At 37.8% G+C, this 26,445-nt stretch overlaps 1 protein-coding gene across 1 annotated transcript; it reads left to right on the top strand.

Moving 5' to 3' along the window:
* The first annotated feature begins 383 nt into the window (after positions 1–383).
* Positions 384–24,518, top strand: CCDC173 (coiled-coil domain containing 173). The gene is made up of 9 exons (XM_036745019.1): positions 384–596; positions 3,888–4,117; positions 6,793–6,966; positions 7,062–7,255; positions 9,128–9,284; positions 12,910–13,049; positions 18,495–18,687; positions 20,860–21,024; positions 24,030–24,518. The coding sequence occupies exons 1-9, from the start codon at positions 521–523 to the stop codon at positions 24,372–24,374; spliced, it is 1,674 nt and encodes a 557-aa protein (XP_036600914.1). The 5' UTR covers positions 384–520; the 3' UTR covers positions 24,375–24,518.
* Positions 24,519–26,445: the final 1,927 nt, after the last annotated feature.

Genomic DNA, 26,445 nt, shown 5'->3' with positions numbered 1-26,445 from the left:
TCACGGCCCCAGCCACCGGCCCCTCTGACTTTCTACGGAGCGGGTTACTCCGCTCTCCCTCCCCGGAGGCTGCGGTCTCGCTGCGGCCGCCGCCGCCGGGCTCCCCATACCCCCGGGCCTTGCGAGGGGGTCTCGCCCCGGGGGAGGGGACCCGGCTGGGTCCGCAGCCCGCCCTCCCACCTCCACGGGCGCCCCAGGCACCGGCTGGACCCCGTTCCCACACTCACAGGCATCGCCCTTTGCTCCCCGCCCAGCCGCGGCCTCTGCTCCGCCCGCCCCCAGTAAAGGCCAAACCGTCCCTCCCGGATGCGACTCCGCCCCGGCCCCGCCCCCGTGCGGCTCCCCGGAATCGGTTCCTCGCCTCCCGCCAACGGTTTCCAATCACTTCCGGGAGCGTTGCTAAGGAACGCGAAGCGTCGGAGGAAAACACTAGAAGGCTGAGGCGGCGGGCGGCGGGGGGCCGGAGCGCTCTCGCCTCGGTTCGGCCCCAGGCTCTGTCCCTTCGGAGCCGCGGGGTGCCATGGCCACCATGGGCGCCCTCACCGACTCTCAGGTGCGGTTCGGTCGGCGGACTGGACAACCGCGAGAAGCCCCAGGTGAGGAGAGAGGGGATGGCCTCCTCCCGGACCACCACGGGAGGCCGGGCGCGGGCTCCAGGACCCCGCAGCGAGATTGGCCTCTCCGCGGTTCCTGGAGTCAGTAATCCTCGGGTCTGTCTGTCCTGGGCTCCGGTAAACCCAGGAGGCAGGAGGAGGGGAGGGAGGGAGAAGGAGAAAGAGAGGCGGAGGGAAGGGAGAGACAGAGAGTGGGGAGGAGAGACGGAAGGAGGGAGGGAGAGAGGGAGACAGAGACAGAGAGAGAGAGAGAGAGAAAAGGGAGGAAAAGAGTGGGATGGGAGAGAGAGAGAGAGAGAGAGAGAGAGAGAGAGAGAGAGAGAGAAAGAGAGAGAGAGAGAGAAAGAGAAAGAAAGAGAATAAAAGAGAATAGGACTCATGCAGGAGCTTTATTTGTGTTGCCACGAAGATGTAAGCCACAGGCTGAAGGAGCTGGTGGAAGCAGACTTGGATTGTGGAAGTTAGGAGACTCGGCTTTGAGTTTAGGTTTTGACACAAAAGTCTTAGTCGCCAAAACAATAATTCTAAAGTAAGGGAATGACCGTGTCACTCATTCCCTTTGCTCAAGAAGTGCCCGGTTGCCTCTAGGATGAAATACAAAACCACTGACATTTAAAGCCATTCACAATTTGGTTTCTGCCTATCTTTGCAGCCTTATTAGACATTACTCCCCCACCTAATTACCTCTAGGATGAACTACAAATTGATAAAATCCTTCACTATTTGGTTTCTGTATACCTTTCCAGACTTATTACAAATTACTCTTTCCCACACTGGATGGTTCAGCCAAGTTGGCCTACTTGTTCTCTGAACGCAGTGTTCCATCTCCCATGCCTTGGCATTGCCCCCCATGCCTAAAATAGACATCTTCCTCATCTCCACTTAGAATTCCTTACTTCCAGAACTGAGAAGTCAAATGCTTCTTCTGAGGTAGGTAAATTCCATGGGTTTTTCAAGTTCTGCCCCAAAGTCGATGCCACAAGTCAACTCTGGTTCCTTTATTCACCCTCACACCCATTCCCTCTCCCAGAAAGCCCATGGCAATTTCGTCATAACCAAAATTCAGAAGGCAGTTGTTTCAGACATAGCCAATATGTTGTTTTGATCTGCTTGACAATATTTACTGGTTACAAAGGAGAGGTGGGTAATGAGAGTAAGGCAAAAGAGGAAAGAAAAAAATACTATCAATGAAAAAGTGAAACAAAAAATATATACCAAAGAGAGCAAAAGTCAACTGTGAATGCGACATAGATATACATTGTTGTTTTAAATTTAATAAAATTTAATGTACAACTAAATTTAAATTAAAAGTTGAATTTAATATACAACTAAAATTATTTAGCAGTTTTTATATAAATATATTGTGAGGATGGTTACTTTGGGGTAATATATGACAGTATTTCAAAAAAGTAAAAAATGCCACTGAAATATAAGGTATTTCAGTTATCTGAAATAGTCGTTTGGACTATTATTCAAGTATATTATAATAATCCTTTGCTGGAATTGAAATTACCTTGTGAGGTTTGATTCTTCTGTTTTCTGCCTAATTAGTATATGTGAAACCATACTGCTAAGGTGATAATTGAGGTAGAAATAACTGGATTGGGAGCTAGAGTAGTAGGGTTCAAATTCTGGCTCTATTACTATGTGACCATGGTCAAATCACTAACCTTTGTAGGTCTTCCCAGTTCCCCCTATTTGGAAATATACCATCTGTCACTTTATTTATGATGCTGCTTCTTCGGTTGCTAATTTTGTTCATCAGCAGTGAGGTCCAAGTTTTTAGTTTCCCAATAGCCAGTTTGCATTTGAACAGTGTACACCATCCGCAATGGCAGTGGAAAGCAATGCTTAGTTCAGTTCAGCTAATTAAGCATTTTTTTTTTTAGTGCTTTTATGAAGCACTATTTATTAAGTGCTCACTACATGCCAGGCACTATACTAGGATACAAAGAAGGCAAAAACCAGCCCACACTCTAAGGGACTTTACATTCTAATGAGGGAGACAACATTTAAATAATTAGGAACATATAAGATATATTTAGAATAGATAGAAGGTAATCTCAGAAGGGGAGGAGCAGTAGTTAGCGCACTAAATTGGGTGATAAATTTGTTTAGAGTGAACCTCAAAAGGGGGAGAGGTTTCTTGAGTGATATCAGGTAGTAATGGGAGTCTGAAAATGGCAATGAGGAGTAAAGAGCATTCTGATTTCCCTTCTGGGACCAATGAATTGGGGGTGGGGGAGGACGTATAACTAATTCCAGAAAAGATGACCAGGGATGCTCTGTCATCTGAGAAAAGCCAGGTTTTTCTGAGTGCCAGAAGATGTAGAGAACATGAGAGGAGCAGGGCTAAGATGAAGGAAAGTTTGTTCATTACAACCTAAGGATTACAGAGTACACAGTGGAAGAGATAGATGGAGCTCAGAAGTGGGACATTAGAGAGATAGGGTTGAGGTAGATAGGGATAAGAGAAAAGGAGGTATTTGGGGTACTGGGCATGGGTTTTTTTTTTTAAGGCAGTTGATGATTCAGTATCAATGGTCCTGGGAGAGCAGAGGGTTTAGGCGTTGCTAACCATTGGAGAATGAATCTAGTTAGATTATCTTGATGAATGGGAGTAGCTCTGCTCTATATACTTCTCTCCTCTGGTAAATACCTTGCTGATAGTAGATGCTTAATATTGAAATGACTTGAGTAATTCATATCCCCTCCCTGTGTTTTTATTTGTCATGTTCTTTTATTTCTGATAGTTGCGAGCTCACTACCTGTGACTGAGACTTCTCAGCCCTAATTTATGTCAGGAGTCAGAGATATGGCATATACCACACTTTCTTACTGCAGTAAATAAGTTTTTGTAAACTCCATGAACTTCTTTAAAAAGTGTCTGAATTTGATGCTGATAATGAGAACTAAGGTGGTAAAGTGGGTAGAGCACTGGGCTTCAAATCAGGAAGATTCATCTTAATGAATTCAGATCCAGCCTCAGACACTTATTGTTATTACCCTGGGTAGATCAGTTAACCCTGTTTGCCTCAATTCCTCATCTGTAAAATGAGCTGGAAAAGGAATAGCAAACTATTCCAGTAGTTCCCAAAAATGGGATCATGAAGAGTCAAACATGAATGAACAACAACAGCGAGAAATAAGATAACAGCAATAAAATTAACTTAAAGCCTTTCTAGATATCACAGCAAGATAGAATTTTTGGAAAAAAGTTAATGCATCTAGAGAAAATATTTTACCTTTAACTTTTTTTTGAAACTTCTTTAGTGGAAACTGATTCCTGGACTGACAGCCAAATTCCACGTGGCACTCTTTTACCAAGAGGAGTAGATCTTCGTCAAGTTACTATACTTCCAAATGATGAGTGGAAGAGAATTCAAGATAGCCTTGACAAGTTGAGTAGAAAAGCAGCACAGCTTCGTGCTGAAAAGAAGGCAAAGAAAGATATGCATTTAAATTCCCAAGAAATGGTGAAACATTGGGCCAATACTTATGCAGTAAGTAATAAACTGTACAGAATATATAGTCATTGAAAAATTACAAATTTATTGAAATTCATGTTATTCATTTAAAGAATTGAGTACCTATTTTATACAAGCCAATTCAAGTCAGTTGCTCTGAGAGATACAAAAAAAACCCCAAAGAGACAGCCTTTGCCCTTATATATCTTATAGTCCAGTAGAAGACATAACCCATGTATGCAAATAACTATATATTATAATGTGAAAATTTAGTACCAGAGATCAAAGTGCTATAGTGGTTCACAGGATGGGGCCAGGACTGGGGGGAGATGGGGGGAAGGGGAAATTACTAGAACACTTCTTTCTGAGTGTCAGAAGATGTGGGCATAGCTTTTGAATTGGGACTTGCTAAATGATAGGAGTTAATGGATATAGGCATTCTTTGTGAGCAAAGATGGGAAACCATGGGGAATGCTTAAAGAGTAAGACACAGTGTGATTTGACTCCTCTGAAGATTAGTGTGAGATAAGGTTGTAAAAGAAGGAACAAATCATGAAAGACTTTGAACGCTAGGCTAAGGATGTCAGGTTTTATTTGGCAGATGATGGTGAGTAATTATGTTTTCTGAATGGGGCTGTACATATAGATCTGGGAGTTATCTACACAGAGATGTTAATTAAACTCATAGGAAATGATGACAGCATTGAGAGATAAGAAAATAGCTCCAGGACAGAGCCTTAGAGAGCATCCACAGTTAGGGGGCATGATATGGATGATGAACCAGCAAAGAAGACTGAGAAGGAATGGTCAGACAAGTATGAGGGGAGAGAGCAGTGTCATGAAAACCCAGAGAGGAGGGAGTATCGAGGGGGAAGGGTGATCAATCCAGTGTCAGGTACAGCCAGAGAGGTCCAGTAGGGTGAGGAGTGAGAAAAGATCATCAGATGTGGCAATTAAGAGGTCACTGATAGGTGGAGAGCAGTTTTAGTTTAGTGATGAGGTCTGAAGCCAGACTTAAAAGGGTGGAGGAGTCAGTGAGAGAAGCAGAGGCAATTTGTGTAGCATTATTTAAGACTTGTCTGTGAAAAGGTGGAGAAAAATAGGACAATAACTTAGGTAGGACCTACTCTTTTTTTTTAAAGATGAGAGACTTGGGCTGTTTTGAAGGAAGGAGCCAGTAGATGGGCAGAAGATGAGGTTTTTGAGTGTGGAGGTATAATTGAGGGGCAATCTGCTAGAGAAAATGGGAGATGATATTAAAGGCACACAGAGGAGTTGGCCTTGGCAAGAAGGTCCATCTTAGGGGAGTCAGGGAGAGATCTAAACTAAAGAGAAAGATTTGGGAATTACACACGTACGGATGATAATTGAAGATGTGGGAATCGATGAGATCTTTCAGGGATAGAATGAATGCAGAGAGATGAGATAAGAACTGAAACAGGATCTTGGGGAATGCCAACATTAAGGAGGCCGAATGAGGGCTGGTGAGAGAGGTGCAGGGAACAGTCAGAGAGTTAGTGTCAGCCTAAGTGTGTCAAAGAGCAGGGTAGAGTCCAGTGTCAAATTCTGTAGAGAGGTGAAAGAAAAGGAGAGATGCGGAAAGGCCATTGCATTTAGTCTTTTGAGCTGAAGTCCAGTTAATTTTTATGTTGAGTCTTATCTAAGGTATATCTAATTACTGATGTCCTTGTTATAGGGTAGGCCTTGAATAGAACAGTGAGACTCCATATACACACACTTATATAGACAAAAGCATTAAGATTAATGATCAGAACTTAATTATGAGCCCAATAGGCCCAGTTGAAATATTAATGTTCATAGAGTTGCTGACTGACCAGAGTTACATGATTTCATATAAAAGCAGGAAAATGTTTTTAGTTTTGTTTCTTGTGTAGTTCATATTGTAGTTCATATTTGACCAGATATACTGAGTTGTATGTCTTCTTGCCATTTTTTGAAAGATGCTATTTTCTGTATGATAGCTTTTTAATGAAATTTAAGGTATAGGATGTTGTGGCCCATTATTCCTAGTGGGTAAGGAGGGTGGAGAGGAGAGAGAATTCCAGGTACGGGAGAGGAGTGTGGATTCTTGTGCTGTTAGTGATTAAGCTTTTTGAGGCTAAAGAGAGGCCAAAGGGAAGGGGCTAGTGTCAGGAGCACGGGGTGTGGTAGTATCTATCACCCTAATGTCACTGAGGAAGGAATGGAGGGTGGGTAAGAATTAGAACTAGAGCTGGGATGTAATGTTCTCACTGTTTTTAGAAGCTGAAACTTCTAACTGGGCTCATGAACAGGTGCATTCAATGCCAGATACATTCAATGACGGGGGTAAAAAATACTTGGTTCTCTATAACAGTTAAGAAACTTGTTGAGAAAGGCTTAAAGATTTAGTATAGTTTTGGGGTTATGACCACTAATTGATATGTAGCTATGATGATGTTTGCCCACTTTAACAACATGCATTTGAATTTGTTTCTCCACTAATTAATTAAATTGCTTTCATATTCTCAAGTCATTAAATTTTTTTATATCAAAAACATTTTAATTACTGAAAGAATTACTTCAGCTAACCTTAGGTGTTTTAGTGACTAACTTACATAAAAATACAATAGAAATCTGTAATAGAAACTCCAAATTGTGTTGTATTATTTTTACAGTTTTCTTTTTTTGCTAAAATTCGGGAAAATGAATACCGGTTTTATTTTTCATAGGGGATGCGAAAACAAAAACTTAAAGCTAAAGAGTTGCGTGCACAAGATGAAGAAAATGAAAGGCAAAGAATTGATATGGAAGAAGCATTATATAGAGCACAAGAAAGAAAAAAGGCCATTGAAAGTGCAAAAATCTATCAATATTACCAGACAGATAGAGTGAAGACCTTCCATGTACTATCTCTGATTACTTTTCATATCTATTTAATATAATACTTCTTTGTATTTGGGCATTATTTACATGACATGTTGCACATTTTTTTGTATAGAGTGCACTTCTTCTTAGTAAAGTTCTAAAAGAGCGAGATGCTCAGATTCAGTTCCAGAAGAGCAAGGTAAAAAGCGATACAAAGTGGGAGGAGCAGTTGAAACAAAATATTGAAAAAGCTTTTCGAGAGGAACAAGAAAAAGCAGACAAGCGTCGAAGTGACAGAATGGCACTTGCAAATGATCATCTTAAACAGTATGTGAGATCAGGCTGTTTTTAATACACTCTTTCTCTTCTGATATTTTTCAATCTTTTGTTGTAAATTGTTTTTGATAAACCTAATGCAAACAGGATTATATTCATATATGATGTTAAAGTTTATGTGAAGTAGAAGTCTTTTATCCATAATTTATTTTATTTTTATGATTTCCCATCCCACCCAGGCTGGAAGTATATAGCTCCATTCCATTCTTAATTGGCATAGTATTTTTGATTTGCTCCATTTCAGATGTGAAGAGGTTTGCTTCTCCTCAAGCAACCTGGTGGTCCTTCCACTCATGGTGCGTTAGTATATGAATGTGAAACTCAGTGCATGTGTTGGTTAGTGTAGCCCAAAGTAGCTCAAAACTTCCTCACTCAAAAGATTCATCAGCCTCAACCTTCCCAGTAGCAGGGATTAAAGCTGTGTACCACCATGCCTAATTTCTAGTAATAGCCTGAGTTTTGGGTCTCCATGACCACTTTGGTTGGTATAAGGAGGATGAAGAAGAATGTTTCTTCTTTTTTTTCTTGGACATAGGGACCACTTACATAAAATTCTAAGATAGACAAAACTTGTCTTTGGCTGCCTTTGCCCTCCTCTACTGTACCTCTTCTACTTCCTTCCATACCGTGAAGCACCCAGTGTTCTTAAAATTGCACTGAGCTTTGTATCATGGTCTTTTACCCAGGCTTGCCCTATATCACAAAAGTGTTCTGTACTCCAAAATGACCTATTTCCTCCTATCAATCAAAATATCCATTTTCTCAGTATAGCTAGGTATTAAAAGATAAGTAATCTGATTTAGTTAATTGACACCAATATCCATATCAGCATACTTCCTAGCAGTATTTGAATTTTTGAAAAATATAATTCATTATATACTGTGACATTCCGATTCTCTCTGCAGGATATTAGAATGCCACAAAATTATTTTGAAAATATTCTTATTAGCAATTTGTGGCATGTGTTCATTTTAGTTTTAACAATTTAAAAAATAAATATAATTAGCCAATCTTGTAAGGGAATGAGATATGAGAGAGATAGAGAGAGAGAGAGAGACAGAGAGAGAGAGAGAGAGGGAGAGAGAGAGAAAGGAGAGGCCCCAGGATAAAACCTCAGTATACACCCACATTTAAAGGGCAGGAAGAAGATGAGGAGCCAGCAAAAGACACAGGAGTGGTCGGAGAAGTAGGAAATAGGAAAACCAAAAGAGCACAGTCATGAAAGTTCAGGGAGATAATATCAAGAATTATGAGGTATTCTACAGCGTCAAATGCTGCATTGGATTTAACGATACCAACTTCGGATTTAGTGATAAGGGGGTCATCAGTGACTTTAGAGAGCTGTTTCATTAGAACAACAGGATTAGAAGCCACATGAAAAGAGTTGAGAAATGAGTTCATGGCAAAGTGGAAACAGTGAATGTACACAGCATTATTTCTAAGAGTTTAGTAGTGAAAAAGAAGAGAAAAAGGAGAGTTGGAGAGAAACGAAATTTAGAGGGAGTTTAAATGACTTGTCCATTATAAATGCTACCAATTACCCATCTTGCCACTAAGGTATTTGTCAAAGAAGTTGGAAGGAATAGAAGCTCAACTGACTTCTTTTGGTTTGGCATTATAAGTAAAACAGAGAGAAAGCTGCTTTTAACTTGGGATAATTCTTAGGGTTCCCCCCCCTTTTTACCTGTAAAAAATAAGTGTTTTCATCTAGTGCTTTAAATTGGGAAGTTGTTTGAAGTTTGCTGTTTTCCAAAGAAAAAGAATATATTCTCCTCTTAATTTTGATTCAGAGTAGACTGTAATCTTCATAAATGCTTAATAACCAGTTTTCTTCTCATTCTTTACATTGTTTTTATATTTTAGAATAAAGGAGCGAGAAGAAGTAGAGGAACAAAGGAAAAGAGAAGAAGAAAAAGATGCCAAAGAAATAGAAAAACAGGCTAAATTACATGAATTAGAACTGGCAAAGAGAAAGGAAAAGAAGGAAGAAAAGATGCTTGAATGCAAGAGAATTCATCTTGTAAGGAAAAAATACTTTGATTATTTAGAAGTGTAAAAATAAAGTTAACTGACTAGCTTATGTCCTGTGAGCCAAAACTGGGAAGGAGAGGATTACTAGTAATGCTGAGGCTGATGGGACCCCAAAAAGGCCATAAAAGAAGATTGTATATGTCCCTTAGCCTAAACCTTGGGTATAGTTAGCATAGTTTTAAACTAAGAATCTGTAGTCTCAGAATTAGCAATCAGAATGCTTTCTGGTGTTTACACAAAATAGTGTTTGGCAATCACACTATCATAGACTCTCAAAGTTGTACATACACAAAGTTCTGTAGATCAACTTTATTTCTTATCTAATCATGTGTACCACATCAAACATTGGACTTGGCTGCCTAGGTTCACATTTAGGTTCACATCCCAACTTCTTATTAGCTAAGTGACCTTACATGCATTTACCAACAATAGCTTCCGTTTTCTTACTTATAACAATTTAACTAGACGTCCTCTAATGTCTAGTTTGTGGTTCTTTATAGAGCAAAAAGTATAGTAAAAACTTAGCTATTGAGAACACTCAGAGAATGAGTCATCTTAGCTATTTAAATTTTCTGAGTGACTGAGGGGTTTGCCCTTTTTAAAAATTAAAACTTTAAAAATATTTGGATTAGAGTCTCAAATGTATTGTACATATCTTTGTCAACAAAGTACACACTGAAAATCTTTTTAACTTTTATTTGATAACTCAGGGTCATTATTATGAAGATCAGTTATACTGTTTGTAAAAATTATCCTCACAATTTATTTTGAGTTGTGTAAGGCTGTTTGCCCCTATATTACATGGCCCCAAATTGCTATACTTTTTGGTTTAGGGTCTTAAAATTTTTTTATTCCTTTTCTGTGAGCTGTCACTGCTTTCCACTTTCAGTATGCCTATCTATGGCAATTCTTTTACCCCCTTCTAATTCTTAGCAATCAACTTACTGGAATTCTGTGTAAAATAAGAGTAAATAAACAAGTCTTGAAGGTTCCTCTCTTAAGGATAAAGGATATTATCTATAGTAATATGAACTTTGTGATGTCTGTTTTGGCTATGAAGAGACCTTTTTTTGCTTTCCTTCCTTGTTCTCAGTCAGGTTGTCTCCTCCTGATAGGTTAAAGTGGTACCATATATGGAACTTGAATCAGTATGTTTTCTGTCCATTTTTAGAGTAGAATTTGTGATGATCACTTTAGGGAGAGATTTTTCTTTGGTTTTGAAAAGATGATGAAGATACTCACAGGAGTAACTATGCCAGAAGAGTTAGGAAGCAGGAAGTGGGAGAGGATCTTAAGGTTGGTGTGCATCCCTAAGTGGGTCAGAAATAGAGAAGTAAATATTGGCCAGGCAGTTCTTTCATTGAAGGAGAACTAACAAAAGGAAGAAACCTCAGCTCTCATGGAGATGAGTTTATTTTACATTTTTTAAAAATGGAGGACTACACATTTTGGGGGAAAGGGGTTTTAGCCTCAGTAGATTAGTTCGTAATAATGTGATTTGACCTGTAAATAGGTTATCCAGTTGTTCCAGGCAAGCCCCTAAAAAAAAGAACGAGTGACCGTTTGTGTGAGAAGTTCCTGGCATGGCTGAGATACAGTTTCCAGTCCATAGGAAAGGAAAGGAATGCTAGAAAATGGGAAGCTACAATATCTCATATGTTTCTACTGTCTAATCTTCACATATGAAGAATCTGCTTCCCCTGATGACTTCCTTCTTTCTGTACTATCTAGTTTATAATCCATGGGGCTCCAAACTTCAAATCATCGTTTATTCTTTCCTCTCCTCCAACTTTTGTATCAATCAGTAATTAAATTCTATCAATTATTTTCTTAGTAATGTCTCTTAAATTCTTTTCATTAAGTTCCATTGCTACCACTGATGACTGACTTTAATGACAGTTAACAAGTATTTATTAAGTGCTTACTTTGTACCAGAAATTTTGCTAAGCATTTGGGATAAAAAGGTTAAAAATCCTTAAGGAGTTCGCATTCTAATGGAGGAGACAATATGCAAACAATTACGTCCATACATACATGAGGTATGAAAGGGAGGGATGGTCAGAAGGCACTGGGAGTATCATGACAGGTCTCTTACAGAAGGTAGGATTTGAGCTGGGCGTCATCTCCAGTCGTCCCAATCTATGTCTTGCCACTGGAGCCAGATAGCTCTTTGACTTTGCACAGCCTGGCTCACTTAAATCCGGTTCACTTGCAAGTCAACACATCAGCCTTCTGATGTCATTGGTTGTCTTTCAGAATGATGGACAAACAGCAATAAGAAGGATTTGAACTGAGTCTTGAAGGAAGCCTGGAGTGGAGAGAAGGGAGAGCATTCCAGGCATGGGGGTTGATCCGTAAAAAGGGAATCAGGAGATGGAGTATTGCTTGTGAGGAACAGCAAGGCCGGTGTTACTGGATTGTAGAATATATAGGGGGAATTAACATAAGAAAACTGGAAAAGTAGAAAAGGGCCAAGTTTTAAAGGGCCTTAAAAGCCAAACAGACTTTTTAATACTTGACCCTGGAGGCTTTAGAGAACAACTGGGGTTTTTTGAGTAGGGCTCTGACATGGGGAGACCTACACTTTTAGAAAGATTACTTTAGCAGTTTAGTGGAGGATGAACTGGAGTGGGGAGAGACCAACCAGCAGGCTATTGCAATAATACTCTATGCACAAGATGATAAAGGCTTTGCCCTAGGGTGGCAGCTGTGTGAGTGGAGAAGGGATCATAGAAGTGACAAGATGTGGCAACAGATTGGGTATGAGGAGACTGCTTTTTAAGTTAACCAGGTTAATTTTTCAGGTCCTAAGTCCTAAGTCTTTCCCCTTTTTACCCCCACTTAAAATGGGATTCTAGATCATACAGGGTGTCTTGTTTTTGGATTTTTTTTCTTCTACTACATACATCCCTCATCCAAACTATCCTCTTTCTAGTTTCCAGTAGAATGCCATCCTGTCCTTATAACTTCCGTCATGAAATTTTCCTCTGACTTCCAGCTCAAGTGACCTGTTTTTCTAAACTCCTTACACTTAATTGTCTCAACTACTTTGAGTTAACATTTGTGCTGCCTTGTGATGTCTCTTCAGTGATTTTATTATTGAACTCTTCTTGCTAATTAACTTTACACTTTGTAGGCCTTGCTTCCATATTGAGACTGTAGGGTCCATGATGACAGGGACCAGGTCCTCTTGTTTGTTTCTACCACAGCACCCTGCCATGTTAACACAGATGCTTAAATAGATAGCTTTTGAATGGATGATGCTTCTGAACTATAGTTAAGAGGGCATGGATTTTGTGCTGTGTTAACCAGTTGGGCAATTAGAATTCGTTGTTTCACCTACTTAAGTCCTTCTTGTAATTTTGTTCATAACATTTTGGCCTCGGTTTTTTCATCTCTAAAATGAAGGGTTTGAACTAGGTTGCCTCTCAGGTTCCATCTAGCTCTTGACTGGGGATCGTCTTAGCAAGATGGCTGACTAAAAGGGGTTTTCGCCATTGACAGCTTTCTTACAGTAGTCTGTGGCCATGAAATTATATATACTAATAGGAATGATTTTTTTCATCTTTTATTATAAAAACTGAAATATTTAATTTTCTTTCTTTATTTTCAAGGAAACCATGGAAAACAGAAATATAGTCAGAGCAATAGAGGAACAACAACAAGAGGAGGAAGATGAAAAAATTAGAAAATTTGTCAAAGCAAAGAAGGGTCTGGCAAATATTAGAAGAGAAAAAGATGCTGAAACATACAAGTAGGCTGCACTTTAGATAATTAACAAATGGCATCTGAAATAATTGTTTTGTTAATAATTATGAATATATGACAATGACATATAAGACCTAGAATAGCCATAGTTGCTTATTATACAGTACCGAACTGGACAATCTTATGATGAAAATACTTTGGTTGTATCCAGGCCAAATCGTATTTTGGAGGAATGAGCTTGATTATAATATGGTTCTAATGCTTACATTTATAACCAGGCTATGGGAGTGGTGGTGAGAGATGGGGGGTGGGGCATAGCATGTTTTTGATAGTTCAGATTATCATGGATCTTTGAGTTGGAAAGAGACCTTAAAGGTTGTCGAGTTCACCTACTTACCCAATGAAGGAATCACCCCTAGAAATTTAGGATAGCTTGTTATCCAATCCCTGCTGAAACAATTCCAGTGAGAAGAAAATCACTATTTCACAAATCAGCTGATTCTATTGTTGAACAGCTCTGCCTGGTAGAAAGTTATTTTCACTATGTTTAATATGATTGTATACATATATTCTATATCAGATTGCTTGCCATCTCTATGAGGGGGGATGGGAGGGAGGGAGAAAAATAATTTGGAGCTCAAAATTTTATAAAAGTTAATGTTGAAAACTATCTTTACATGTAATTGGAAAAAATAAAATACTACTAAGTGGGAAAAAATTAACCACAAAAAAGTTTTTTTCAATCTAAGCCAACTTTTCCTCCAAATAACTTTTTTTCATTTTTTGCGCCTAGTTTTTTCCCCTAGTTATGAAAAATGAGTTTAATCTTTCTTCCCCTCTAGCCAGAAGCAATTTCTCCTGCTTTTGAACTCTCAGAGTACTTTGTTTATGTTTCTTTATGTACCTTCTCTTTATTTCTATTTTATATTTTTTTCATAAAATGTCAGCTTCTTTAACTAAACTGTAAGTTCCTTGAAGGTAGGGATCATGTCTTTTAAAAAAAATTTTTAAACTTCAAAAAATTTTCTCTTTTAGGCAGTCAGGTAATTACTACTTAATCGTTTCTTTTTAAATTAAATTTTATTTTTAGGTCAGTATTCTCACTCTTCCCCTTCCCCTTGTCTCCAGTTAAAAAAGAAAGAAAAACAAAATCCCTGTTACTGTAGTCAAGCAAAACAAATTCCATATTGGCCATGTCCAAAAAAAAATGTCTCAGTCTGCACTCTGAGTCTGTTACCTTATTAGGAGATGGGTAGCATGTTTTATGTTGAGTCCTCTGGAATTGTAGTTGGTCTTTGTGTTGATCAGAGTACTTAAATCTTTCAAAGTTTTTTGTCTTGGCAATATTGCTGTTATTGTATAAATTGTTCTGATTCTATTCACTTCATTCTGTATCAGTTCATGCAAGTTTCTCTGAAACCATCCATTTTATCACTTCTTACAGTACAATAGAATTCCATCACATATCCCATAACTTGTTCAGCCACTTGCTAATTGACAGACCTCTCCTCAGTTTCTAATTCTTTGCCAATATAAAAAAAAACTGTTATAAATATGTTTTGTCCGTATTGGTCATTTTCCTCTTTCTTTGATTTCTTTGGGGTAGAGACTCAGTAGTGGTATTGTTGATTCAAAGGGTGTGCCCACTTGAGTAGCTTTATGGACATAGTTCCAAATTGCTTTTCAGAAGGGTGTGACCAGTTCACAGTTCTACCAACAGGGATTTAATGTCCCTGACTTCTCACATCCCCTCCAGTATTTGTCTTTTTTTGTCAACTTTTCCAATCTTATGTGTGTGAGGTAGAACCCCAGAATTTTAATTTGCATTTCTATGTTAGTGATTTGGAGCATTTTTTCATGATAGCTTAGATTTTTTTCTCTTCAAAAACTGCCTACTCACATCCTCTGACCATTTATCAATTGGGGAATTGCTCTTATTCTTATAACCTTGAATCAGTTCCCTATATATCTTAGAAATGAGTCTTTTTTCAGAGAAACTTGCTGCAATTTTTTTTTTCTCACTTGCTTACCTCTCTTCTGATTTTAGCTGGATTGGTTTTGTTTTTGTTGGGGACCATAACTTTTTTTTAAAAAAAATATTGATTCATTTGTTTTTATATTACATTCACTTCTAAATAAATCTTTTCCAATTCCTCTGTTCAATGAACTATCCCTTGTAACAAAAAGTAAAAAGCAAATAAGATAAAGAACCAGTTCAGAAAAACTAATCCACCCATTAACTGAGTCTAACAAAATAAACAAAGTTTTCCATACTCATGGTTTGACACCTCTCTAGTGAAGGGAGAGAGGTGCATTTTTCTGTGTCTTCCTTGGAGCCAAACTTGGAGATCATGTCTTAATAATCTTTGTGTCTTTCAACACCTAGTATAGTGGCTTGCAATTGGTAGGAACTCAGTAAATTTTTGTTGAATTGAACTCAATATATAAAGGGTATGAGCCTTTCCTCTTAAGTCTTCTTTTTATTGGCTAAAAATCCTTGGTTCCTGTAGCTGTACCTCATATGTCGAATTTTTTTTTAATTAAAATTTTAAGTATTTTCTCTCTTCTACTTCTCCCCCTTGGAAAAACAGAAAAACAAAACCTTTGTGACAGTTATGCATAATCAAGCAGATAGCCACATTGGCCATTTCCAAAAATGTATGTCTCCTTTGTTATCTTGAATATACTACTTCTCTGTCAGAAAGTGGGTAGCATGATTCATCACTGGTCCTTGATCAGAGTTCTTAAGTCTTTCAGAATTGTTTATCTTTACAGTATTGTTAATTATATAAATTCTTCTGTTTTTGCTCACTTGACTCTTCATTATTTATGTAAATCTTCTCAGCTTTCTCTAAAACCATAACTTTCGTCATTTCTTAGGGCTCAACAATATTCCATTACATTCATTTGCCATATTTTATTCAGTCATTCCCCAATTGATTGGTATACCCTTAGTTTCTAGTTCTTTGCCACTACAAAAAGAACTACTGTAAATGTTTTTGTCTATATGGGTCCAGTTCTTTCTTTGATCTCTTTGGAGTAGAAACCTAATGGTGATATTGCTGGGTCAAAGGCACAATAGTTTAGTAGCTTTTTGGTTATAGTTCCAAATTTCTTTTCACAATGGCTGGATCAATTCACAGTTCTACCCACAGTGCTTGTTTTCCCACCGCCTTTTTAATAATTGTCATTTTATTTTTTTGGTCAGTTTTGCCAACCCACTGAGTGTGAGGTTGAACCTCAAAGTTGCTCTAAGTGTGTATTTATCTAATTGTGATTTGTAGCATTTTCATATGGCTTTTGATAATTTAGATTTCTCTCTTTGAAAACTGACTCCATATACTTTTGACTGTTTTATCAGTTGGAAAATGGCTCTTATTTTTATAGTCTGAATTGGTTCCTTATATCTTAGACATGAAATATGGTATCAGTTCTTAACTCCTTGCCATTTGGCTAGAGTTAAACACAGTTTTCCAAGTATGATCAGACCAGTGTGTGCAAAATATGACGAGACTATTTACTCTCTTACTCTGGATGCTATATTACTATAAATAGAGCTGAAGATGACATTAGCTTTCTTAGCCACACTGTTAACCCATATTGGGCTTGTAGTAAACAAAAACACTTAAATCGTTTAATGACAAACCGCTTTTAACTTGGGTCTCCTCCATCCTGTACTTTTTTTTAAAAAATTATTCTGAATTAATGAACATAAATCCGGCCTCAGGCACTTGACACATTTACTAGCTGTGTGACCTTGGGCAAGTCACTTAACCCCAATTGCCCTGCCTTCCCCTCTCCGAAAAAAAAGAAAGAATGAAGCAAAATTTCAGTTCGATTTTTGTGCCCTAGAGTGCCCCATATAGTATAGATCTTAGACTTAGGGAAGGCTGATAAAAACATCATAAGATAATGAGGGAGTGAGACCACTTTTTGTATGAAGGGAGAATCAAAGATCCAACCTTCAGGCTGCTTTGCAGGTCATATCTTTATACCAATGGGATCAACAGAAGACCAAAGCCAGATGTCCCACTCCCCACCCTAACCTCCCCAAGTCTAGAGGAACATGCCACCAAACTAGAGACCATCAGCAGCTATGTTCCTATTCATTTGAGACCAAAGATGAGATGACTCCACCTCACCCCCCACCCCAAGTTTAGTCCCACTTATTAGGCCTTCAGGGCAGCTAGGTGGTGCAGTAGATAAAGCACCTGGCCTGGAGTCAGAAAGATATGAGTTCAAATGTGGACTTAGACGCTTTCTAACTGTGCGACCCTGGGCAAATCACTTAATTCCTCTTTGCCTCAGTTCCTCATCTGTAAAATGGGGACACCTTGGAGAAGGAAATGGCAAACCGTTCCATCATCTTTTCCAAGAAAACCCCATGGACAAGTTAATGGCATCATGAAGAGTTGGCCACAACTGATTGACTGATGTGAATGGACTGTTTCCTTATCACAGAAATCAGCCAGTTAGAGAGAATTTACTGCTCAGTGGTGTGGGAAAAACAAAAACTGGGTGCCAAATCCGAGTTTGGATACATTACAGCTTTGCAATCTACTTTAGAATGTTATTTGTTTCTATATCTTATTTCCCGTATCAGACTGCAGGTACTCTGAAGGCAGAGACTGTGTTTTATTCATCTTTGTATTATTCATGATATCTAGTATGCTAACTTGTACATGGGTTCTCAGAAAATATTTAATGCATGAATCATGTATTTATATTGTAAGAGTTTGGTCTTGCTCAAATCTGTAAGGCAAACCTGTCCCTATTAATTATAAGTATGGTTGAATGCCAAACACAAATTAACAGTCATTTTTTCAAAACTTGCGTGGTTCTCTAAAAGAAAACACCTCTGAGAAGGGGGGAGGCAGCATGCATTCAGGCACTTGTGATGTGCCGGGCAGTGCGCTGAGAGCTTCACTAATGTTGTCTCATTTCATCTGAATGTTGTTCTGTGATGTTTCTGTAGTCGAGGTCTCAGATCATAGGATCATTTATTTATAGATTTATAATGGGAAGGAGCAATGATATGTAATGTAATGATTTTTAATTTATAATGATCATTCAGTCTAACCCCGTTATTTTAGGCAAGATTGTATGTTGTAGGCTAATATAGTGTTTTCATCATATTCACACCTATGAATTTATGGGTACACACTAAAGGGTTTCCCCACTTCCAGGCTTCCATTGGTTTTTCTATATATTCAACAGTAGTCTGCTTTAAAGAAATATACCTATGGTGATATTTATTCTATTTTTAAATATATTCACATGGTCCATATTTGTTGGGAGGCCATATTAAGCTGACAGTGTGATGAAAAATTCAGGACTTTGTGACACACTAAGGGCCTTGGGGAAGTGCAAAAAAAAAAAAAGCAGAGTTGTAGAGTACTCAATGAGGTTCTTTCAAGAAATTGGAAAATGTTCCAGATTCCTTAATTAAATTACAATCGTTCCCTGACAAGCTATGGCGATTGTATTGTAGGCTGATGGAAGAACGCAAAGAAAGGATTTTTAACTTCCTGAATGAACTTAACAGAAAGAAACTTGACAATGAAGATGAGCTTATTGCCAGAGATATTGCAGAAGCCGAGGCTGAAAAGGTACAGGCTGAAAAAGAAAAAGAAGAAAGAAGGAAAGCAAAAATAAAAGAGATTGAAGAATACAGAGATGCAGTGGTAAAGTATTCATAGTATTCTTTTATGACAAGTGAAATGTCCAGAGTGAGGAATGGGTAAAATAATTTTCCTACAAAGCTAAACTTAAAAAAAAAACCCACCAAGGTATTTTTGTAGTTCAGAGATAATATAACATTAAGAGCTTAGAGAATCGTGGAATCTGTCACAGAACATTAGGGCTGGAGTGACCATGTACTACTACACCCCATCCTTTGCTAATAGAGAAAGCTGAGGCCCACAGAAATAATGTGACTTGCCTGAAAATCAGGTCTTTTGACTCCTAATCCACGGTTGTTTTCATTACCTTATGGCCCAGTGAGCTCAGTTAGTGGAACTGGGAGGAGAAAGATCTAGCTTCCTCCTACTAGTCTGACCCTGAATAAGTATTTTGTAACTGCTTGAGTCTATTGCTTTGTTTCTCAGAAAGAAAAAAGGGGGATGCCAGAACTCTCCAATCTTATCAACCCTGAAAACAAACCCATCAATTGACATTCCTGCCTCCTGAACCAAGGATTATGTAGCACAGGGACAGTAAACCACGTGTCTTGGGTGGTCTGTAGGGAAACTCCATATTCTTGGCATTTCAGGGCTAGTGCTTTAGATAGTCCTATTTGAAATGTCAAGTTATTTATAGCTATTAAACTAATTTAATTCTTTAGAATTAACAAAATATAAGAAAGTATCATTGCCCAAGTAAACATTTCATTTAAATTATTTAGATAAACTGTAGGTCAAAATAATTTTTTTTCAATTTGGAGTATAAAATGAACACAAATGTCTAATTTTCATGGCAATTATTTGTATGTATATGTGCTTATATTGTGCTCATACTCCATTTCAGAGGTAGCTGTGATATAATGGACAGAGCAGTGGATTTGAAATAAGGCTTCTGCCCTCCACAATTGCCTGGCTTTGTGGCCTTGTACAAGTCACTTAATCCCTCTGGTCCCAGGTTTCTTCGTCTAATTTACCTTACTGAGTTGTTAAGATTAAATGACGATGTATGTAAAACTACTTTGTAAACTATAATGCACTATGTAAATGTCAGTTTTCCTAATGGTTTCTTTTTCCCTACTGGGATGTCTTTGATACATGATTCTTGAGTTTTGCATGGAATTAGGAGACCAGAGCAGACAGACCATAACAAAACTAACTGACCCATATGGGAATCAGCCCTCAGACCATGGCTTCATTATCACTTCACTATTCAGGCAGGCTGATTTAAAAAACATTTTTATTGATGTGGTAAAAAACAAAAAACATTACCACTTCCCCATGGCTTCTGCCCGTCCCTCCTACCACAACATACACATTAGAATCCTTGGTTGTAAGGAATAAACCTTGGTTGTAGTCAAGCAAAACAAATCAAGATACTGGACATGTCTGACAATGCATACTTCATTCCACTTTTCTAGTCCACCACCCTCTCTGAGAGGCAGGAAGTGCACTTCATTATCATGAACTAATCATTCTAATCAGGATTAATTACTGCATTAATCAGAGTTCTAAAATCTCTCAGTCTTTTGTTTCCTTTACATTCTTGGGGTCATCATGTAAATTGTTCTACTGATTTTGTTTACTCAGCTCCCAGATTTTTGCTGAATTCCGCAGTCATCATTTCTTATGCTGCAATAATATTCCAATACATTCATATACTATAATTTGTTCATCCATTTTCTCAATTTATCTATACAGTTCTTTGCTACAACAAAAAGTAGTCCTCTAAATATTTTAGCATATTTGGGACTTTTACCTGTCTTTGACTTCTTTGTAGTCTACATGCCTATCAATGATATTGCAAGGTCAAAGTCTACTGACTTTTTTCGTATGATTCCAAATTGCTTTTTAGAATTATTGTTCCACCCCATAACTACCAAGTGTGCCTGTCTCTCCACAGCCCCTCCAACATTTACATTGTCTTTTTTGTCTTTGCTGACCTGATCAGACTGTGAGGTAAAACCTCAGAATTATTTTAATTTGCAGTATTAAATAACTGAATTAATCACTCACTAACAATTAGTGATTTAGAAAGTTATTCATATGGTTATTGTTAATAGTATTTCTTTTGAAAACAAGCAGGTTCATTTTTCAGGTGACTGGCCATAAATTTCTCTTTAATTTTCCTCTAGTTCATTGAAAAATGTATTTGTTTTTCTTCCTGTACACATTTAGGCTGAAAGTAAACAGGAGCATAAAAAACAAAAAAAAAAAGAATCCGAAGAAACCTTGAAAGCTCTCATTCAGGCAGATAAATTATTTTGGAAGCACGAAAAGGAAAAACAGCGAAAAGCGAATGAGGAAAAGAAGATGACACAAACATTCATCATTCATCAGATAGTAATTATGCAAATATTCCTATCCCTAAATTTTTTTTTTATAAAAAATGCACATTGTCCAGCAAGTTGGATGGACAGCATGTTTTTCTTTGTCTTTCCAAGTACACTGATAATACATTATCATATTTGCTGGGGAAGATCAGGAGGGACTGAGATTTTTAAACTGAATGACTTCTAGCAGCAGTTTTGATTTTGTAATTATTTTAACTAAATTGAAATTCCCATGTGTTGTTAATTTTATAAGCTGAAAAATAGCACGTTCCTTGTATTTTTTTGTGCTTGTAACCTTTTTTCCAGCACAAAACTACAGAAAACATATAAAATACAAAGGGCCATGAGATTTCTATCCTTTGATTTGTCCTTTGCCTGTATGTCCCTTAACATAGACATGAAATTGGGGAGGAACCTCACAAGTTCCTTTTTTGAAGCAAATTGTGGTAACAGAGAAATTTAGCTATGCATACCAGGGAAATCTGTACCACTTGAATACATATGCATATATATATACATATATATGGTATATATGTATATATATATATATAATATGAAAATATCTTCCATATTGGGTATTTATTCGGCAAATATTACGGAGTCTTTTGTGTGCAAGGTACTGTGCATAGTATTATGCTAGGGCAGTATATGGGAGAGTTCCTAAAATAGTTGGACAGTTCAGTTCTGCGATCGTTGATCTAGCACCTACTATATAGATTATGGAAACAAAAACAAAAGGAAAAACATGCTGCTCTCAAAAGAGCTTCCATTCTACTGGTAGATACAGTAGATAAATAGAAAATCATTTGAGAGAGCACTAACAGGGTGCAAGGAGCATAAAATATGGGAAGGTTCAAGAAAAATTCCTTGTAGAAATCAGCACTTGAGCTAAGCCATGAAGAGAGCGAGCTAAAGTCCCAAGAGGCTGAAAGGAGGAGGGAGGGCCCAGGGACAGCCTGGCAGCAGGCTTGGACTCAGGGGATTGAATGCCAAGGTTGCAGCACACCTGGCTGACCAGTTCAGCCAGAAAGTGGGATGTGTAAAAAGAAGCAAAGTGAGATAAGTCTTGAGAGGTAGGATCATGTGATCATGGAGTGAGATCTAGAGCTGGAAGGGAACTCCAAGATGGTTTGCAGCTAGATTGCGGAGGGCCTTAAAGACAGACTGAGAAGTTTGGATGTAAGTTTTTAGCAGACTTGCATGAAATAATAAAGAGTGAAATAAGCAGAATCAAGAGAACATTGGATAGAGTAATAACCATATTGTTTGAAGAATAACTGAGTGACTCAGCTATTCTGAGTATTATGAAGGTTCAAATCAGCCGCAGAGGACCTATGAAGGAAGAGGCTATCTACCTCCAGATAAGAACTGATAAATAGAAGTATGCATAGAATGGTTTTACACATGCCCCCACCCCCACCCCCACCCTTGTGTATATCTGAGTCAAATGGTGGCCTTCTCTCGTCCAGGGTGAAGAGAGAGGGAGACAATTTGCAACTTAAACGTAACCAAAAAATAAGTTAAAAAAACTTTTTAGCAGGGGAGTGACATGGTCAAATCAGAGGATTAGTATTGCAGCTGTGCCGATGGATTGGCAAGGGAACTCAATTAGGCCAATCTAATAGCCCTCACAAGCAGCGAGAAGCTTCTAATCTAGGCTGATGGCAGGGTGTGTGGGAGCAATGGAGTGGGTAAGAATTGTCAACTGATTGGATAAGGGGGATGAGAAAGAAAGAAGTGTCTTGTGGGACAGGATTTAAGACGTCTGGGGGAAGGTAAATTAGTTTAGTTTGGAACTTAAGTTTGAGGTCTTTGAGATAGATCACTCCATATGCAGTTGGATATATGGGACTTGAGGTCAGGAAAAGTGTTAGGGTTGTATATGTAGATTTGGGAGTTATCTATGTAGAGGCAATAATTAACCCACAGGATTTGGTGAGATCAGCAAAGGAGAAGGTATAGTGAGATTGAAGAGACTCCAGGACCCAACCATGGCTGATACGTTTAGAGGAATGGTTTGTGTGGGAGAAGAACCAGGAGAGAACAGTGTCATAGAAAGAAGCCAAGAGGAGAGAGTATCCAGGAGGAGATAGACAGCTTTGTGCAAAGCTACAAAGAGGTCAGGAAGGGTGAGGACTAAAAAAAGGCTGGAAAATTGAGCAGGTAAAGACAGTTTTGTTAAAGTAGTATGTAGTAGCCACTGAAAGGAATTGAGGAATAAGAGATAAAGCAATTGAAGCGGTGGATGATTTTTTTCCCTAAGAGATTGGATGTGAGAGTAAGAAGTGATTTAGGAAAATAATTCAGAAGAATGGCAGGGGTAGATAAGGGTTAAGGATGGAGGAGAGCTGAGAGTTTTTGCAGACAACAAGGGAGTGAGTGAATAGACATGGTGAGGTTTAAGAAGATAGAGGGAGAACTTGAATGATGGAAAGAGATGGAATCAATCACTAATAGAGGTGTTGGCCTTGGCCATGGCCTGGAGAAGAGAAGAGAATGGGGGCTAGTGTCAATGGGTTGATTAGCAGGTGCTTTTGTCAGATGGTCTCAGTTTATTCAACAGAATAGGTAAGGCTAGCTGCTCTGTTGAGGGGCAAGGGAAGGGAAACTGAAGAGAGAAGAGGTTTAGAATAGCCTCTGTGAGGAGTGTGGTAGAGTGTTTCAGGGAAGAATAAGGATATTCTGTGTGTGTGTATATATATACACACACACACATACATATACAATGAAGTATATACAGGGAGGGACCTGTTGAAATAGACTTGTAGTGTACTCAGTAGGCATATTTGTGTGATTTCCTTCACTTAGATAAGAACAGATTTCGAAAACCTTAAGATTATAGCTACAGTTATAGTTGGTACATGGCTTTAGAAATTTTAGAAAATTTCTGATTCACAGCTTAAACCCATAACAGGCACGGTGTATAGTCAGGCACAGCTCTTTTGTAAAACAAATTTAATTGAACTAGTATTCTGTGTTAGCCAATGTGTAATTTCTCTCATCTTTTTCAAATAGGCTGAAAAGAAGTTTAATTTAAAGCAACAATTGGAAGATGATTTGGAACATTACAGAGAGACTGAAGCTCTTGCGCTTGAAAAGGAGAAGGAATTTAAGCAATATGCAAGAGAAGTCATTGAAAGTGAATCAAAGTTAACAAGTAATATTTACCCTCTGTTAAGAGCTGTAAAGTTTGGTCCTGGAGGTGGCCGAGGACTACCTTTTAGAGAGAGAGGTGGAATCAGGCCCAGCTATCAGTCAAGGGATTTCTATGGAACCCAGCTCCCTAATTATGCCTCTAGGAAACCAGTGGAAGGTGATAGTATTGGAAAGACTAAAGGAAGACTAGGTTTTACATGGTAGAAAACAAATTTTATTTTTTCATTTTAAGGAGGACTTTGTCTCAGAATTTTAATGCAGTTAACAGAAGAGGTATTTTCACTGCGTATGTCATTGAATTACAATCCTATTAAGTACTTCTATAAATAAAATGGCTGTTCATTGAAATACTGCTGTTCTGTGTATGATAGTGATGGACTGTTCAAGTTATGATTTGAAACATGAAGCCCCCTAATTTCATGATTCTGAGGCAGATTCTTTTAATTCAAGTAGCCTCTCAAGTAGAATAGGAATCAATGTAATAAATTGTTTGGAATCCTCTGAAAGGCCTTTATATTTAAAAAAAAAAATCCCATACATTATGACAAGAGCTGGAAGTGTTGTTAGGGTAACTCCAACCTTTGTTCAGCTTAGATGCAGAATTAAACCAGGATGATCAATAATTGGTTGATGAACTTTTTCTCCCTCACTTTGCTTTTTTTGTCCTTTGTTATAAGGAATGGCTCTATGGGTAAAGGAGGGAGGAGTGATAACATTTTAAATGAACAAGCTGATATGAAAACAAAATATATCAATAAAATTTAAAAACTAAATAAGAATTTTAAAAACCTAGAAAATTATGGTAATGTTAGATCATTCTGTTTACAACTGTGGCAAAGGGATGAATTAATCAGCAATGACTTCATTGAAATAAAATTAACTTGATTGTGTAAAACTTAAAAATAAACAAAAAACCTTTGCACAGTGAAAAGCAATATACCCAGAAGAAAAAGGAAAGAAGATAATGGAAGGAAAAACACCTCATACTTAAACACTTATAATAATTCTGACATCTGAAATTTAGAATAAATGACTGCAAATTTACAAAAGCAAAGATATGAATGGACAATTTTTTGAAAGTTCCTTCAGAAAGTATTCCAGCTCTTGCCTCTGTGTTTCTGCCTAGGTTGTCCTACACACCTATGATGATCTCACTTCTATCTGTGATGGTCCTTCACTTCAAGACCCAATTCAGGTGGTTCCTCCTATGGAAAGCCTTTTCTGATCTTGTAGTTAAGAATCTCAGTTTCTTCAAATGGTCTTTCCTCAAGGGCAAGGATTACCTTTCATTTTTTATTTAGTCTTTGTATCCTAGTGCCTTTTGAATTTAATTGAATTGAAAACTATCAGCCATAAAAAAATTTCAAAATATTTAATAACCAGACAAATGCAAATTAAAGCAAACTGAGATTCCACTGATACCCATCAAAATAGCAAAGATAATAAAAGACAATATTCAATGCTGGCACAGCAATGGTAAAACAAATTATCAATTAAGAGTTAAAAATAGACAATCTTTTTTGGAAGACAATGTGGAATGATCAATAATAATAAAATAATATGCATGCTCTTTGACCTGGTGTTCTCACTACTGGGAGGTTGACAAGAAAGCCCTACCTTTAAAAGCAAAAATATTCCTAGTAATACTTTATTATAGCAAAAACTAGAAATAAACTAGATGGCCTACAATTAAGGAATGACTTAACAAACATGCATTTAATGGAATATTACTGTCATAAACTATGAATATGAAGAATTGAAAGAGATTTGGAGAGACATGAAGTGATACATAAGAAAGTGGAAGCAAAATTATAAGTCTGTCTCTGTGTATATATATGTACAATATATATCCCCAAGTATATGTGTGTGTATATTTATGGGTCTGTATATATCATATAATGCATGTGTACACTTCTATAAGTATAATTATATATATAATATATATGGTATATATATACACATATACAAATTGACTACATGGAAATATGATATCATTTAACCTCTCAGGTTAAATTCTGGCAGGCAGCTCTACCACTGTAAATTGCAAAATGGGTATCAATCTGTGTTGGTGGAGGGGTTTTTTTTCACAGGAATTCTCTAAACCAAGGTTGTCCAGAATGCGGCCTGGCCCAAAGTGCAATTTATGCAGCCCGCCTACAAGCATAGAAATTTACACAAATGCTTTAGTAAAGGAAGCTGAGCTTCCGCAGAGCTCTCACTAAAATGGCAAATCAAAATGTATTGTTTGTTGTTTCAATAAAAACTTAAGGTTGGA

This window comes from Trichosurus vulpecula, chromosome 2, assembly GCF_011100635.1.
Source record: "Trichosurus vulpecula isolate mTriVul1 chromosome 2, mTriVul1.pri, whole genome shotgun sequence".
NCBI lineage: Eukaryota > Metazoa > Chordata > Mammalia > Diprotodontia > Phalangeridae > Trichosurus > Trichosurus vulpecula.
Note: the sequence above shows the minus strand (reverse complement) of the source record. Positions and strands in the feature narration are given on the sequence as shown.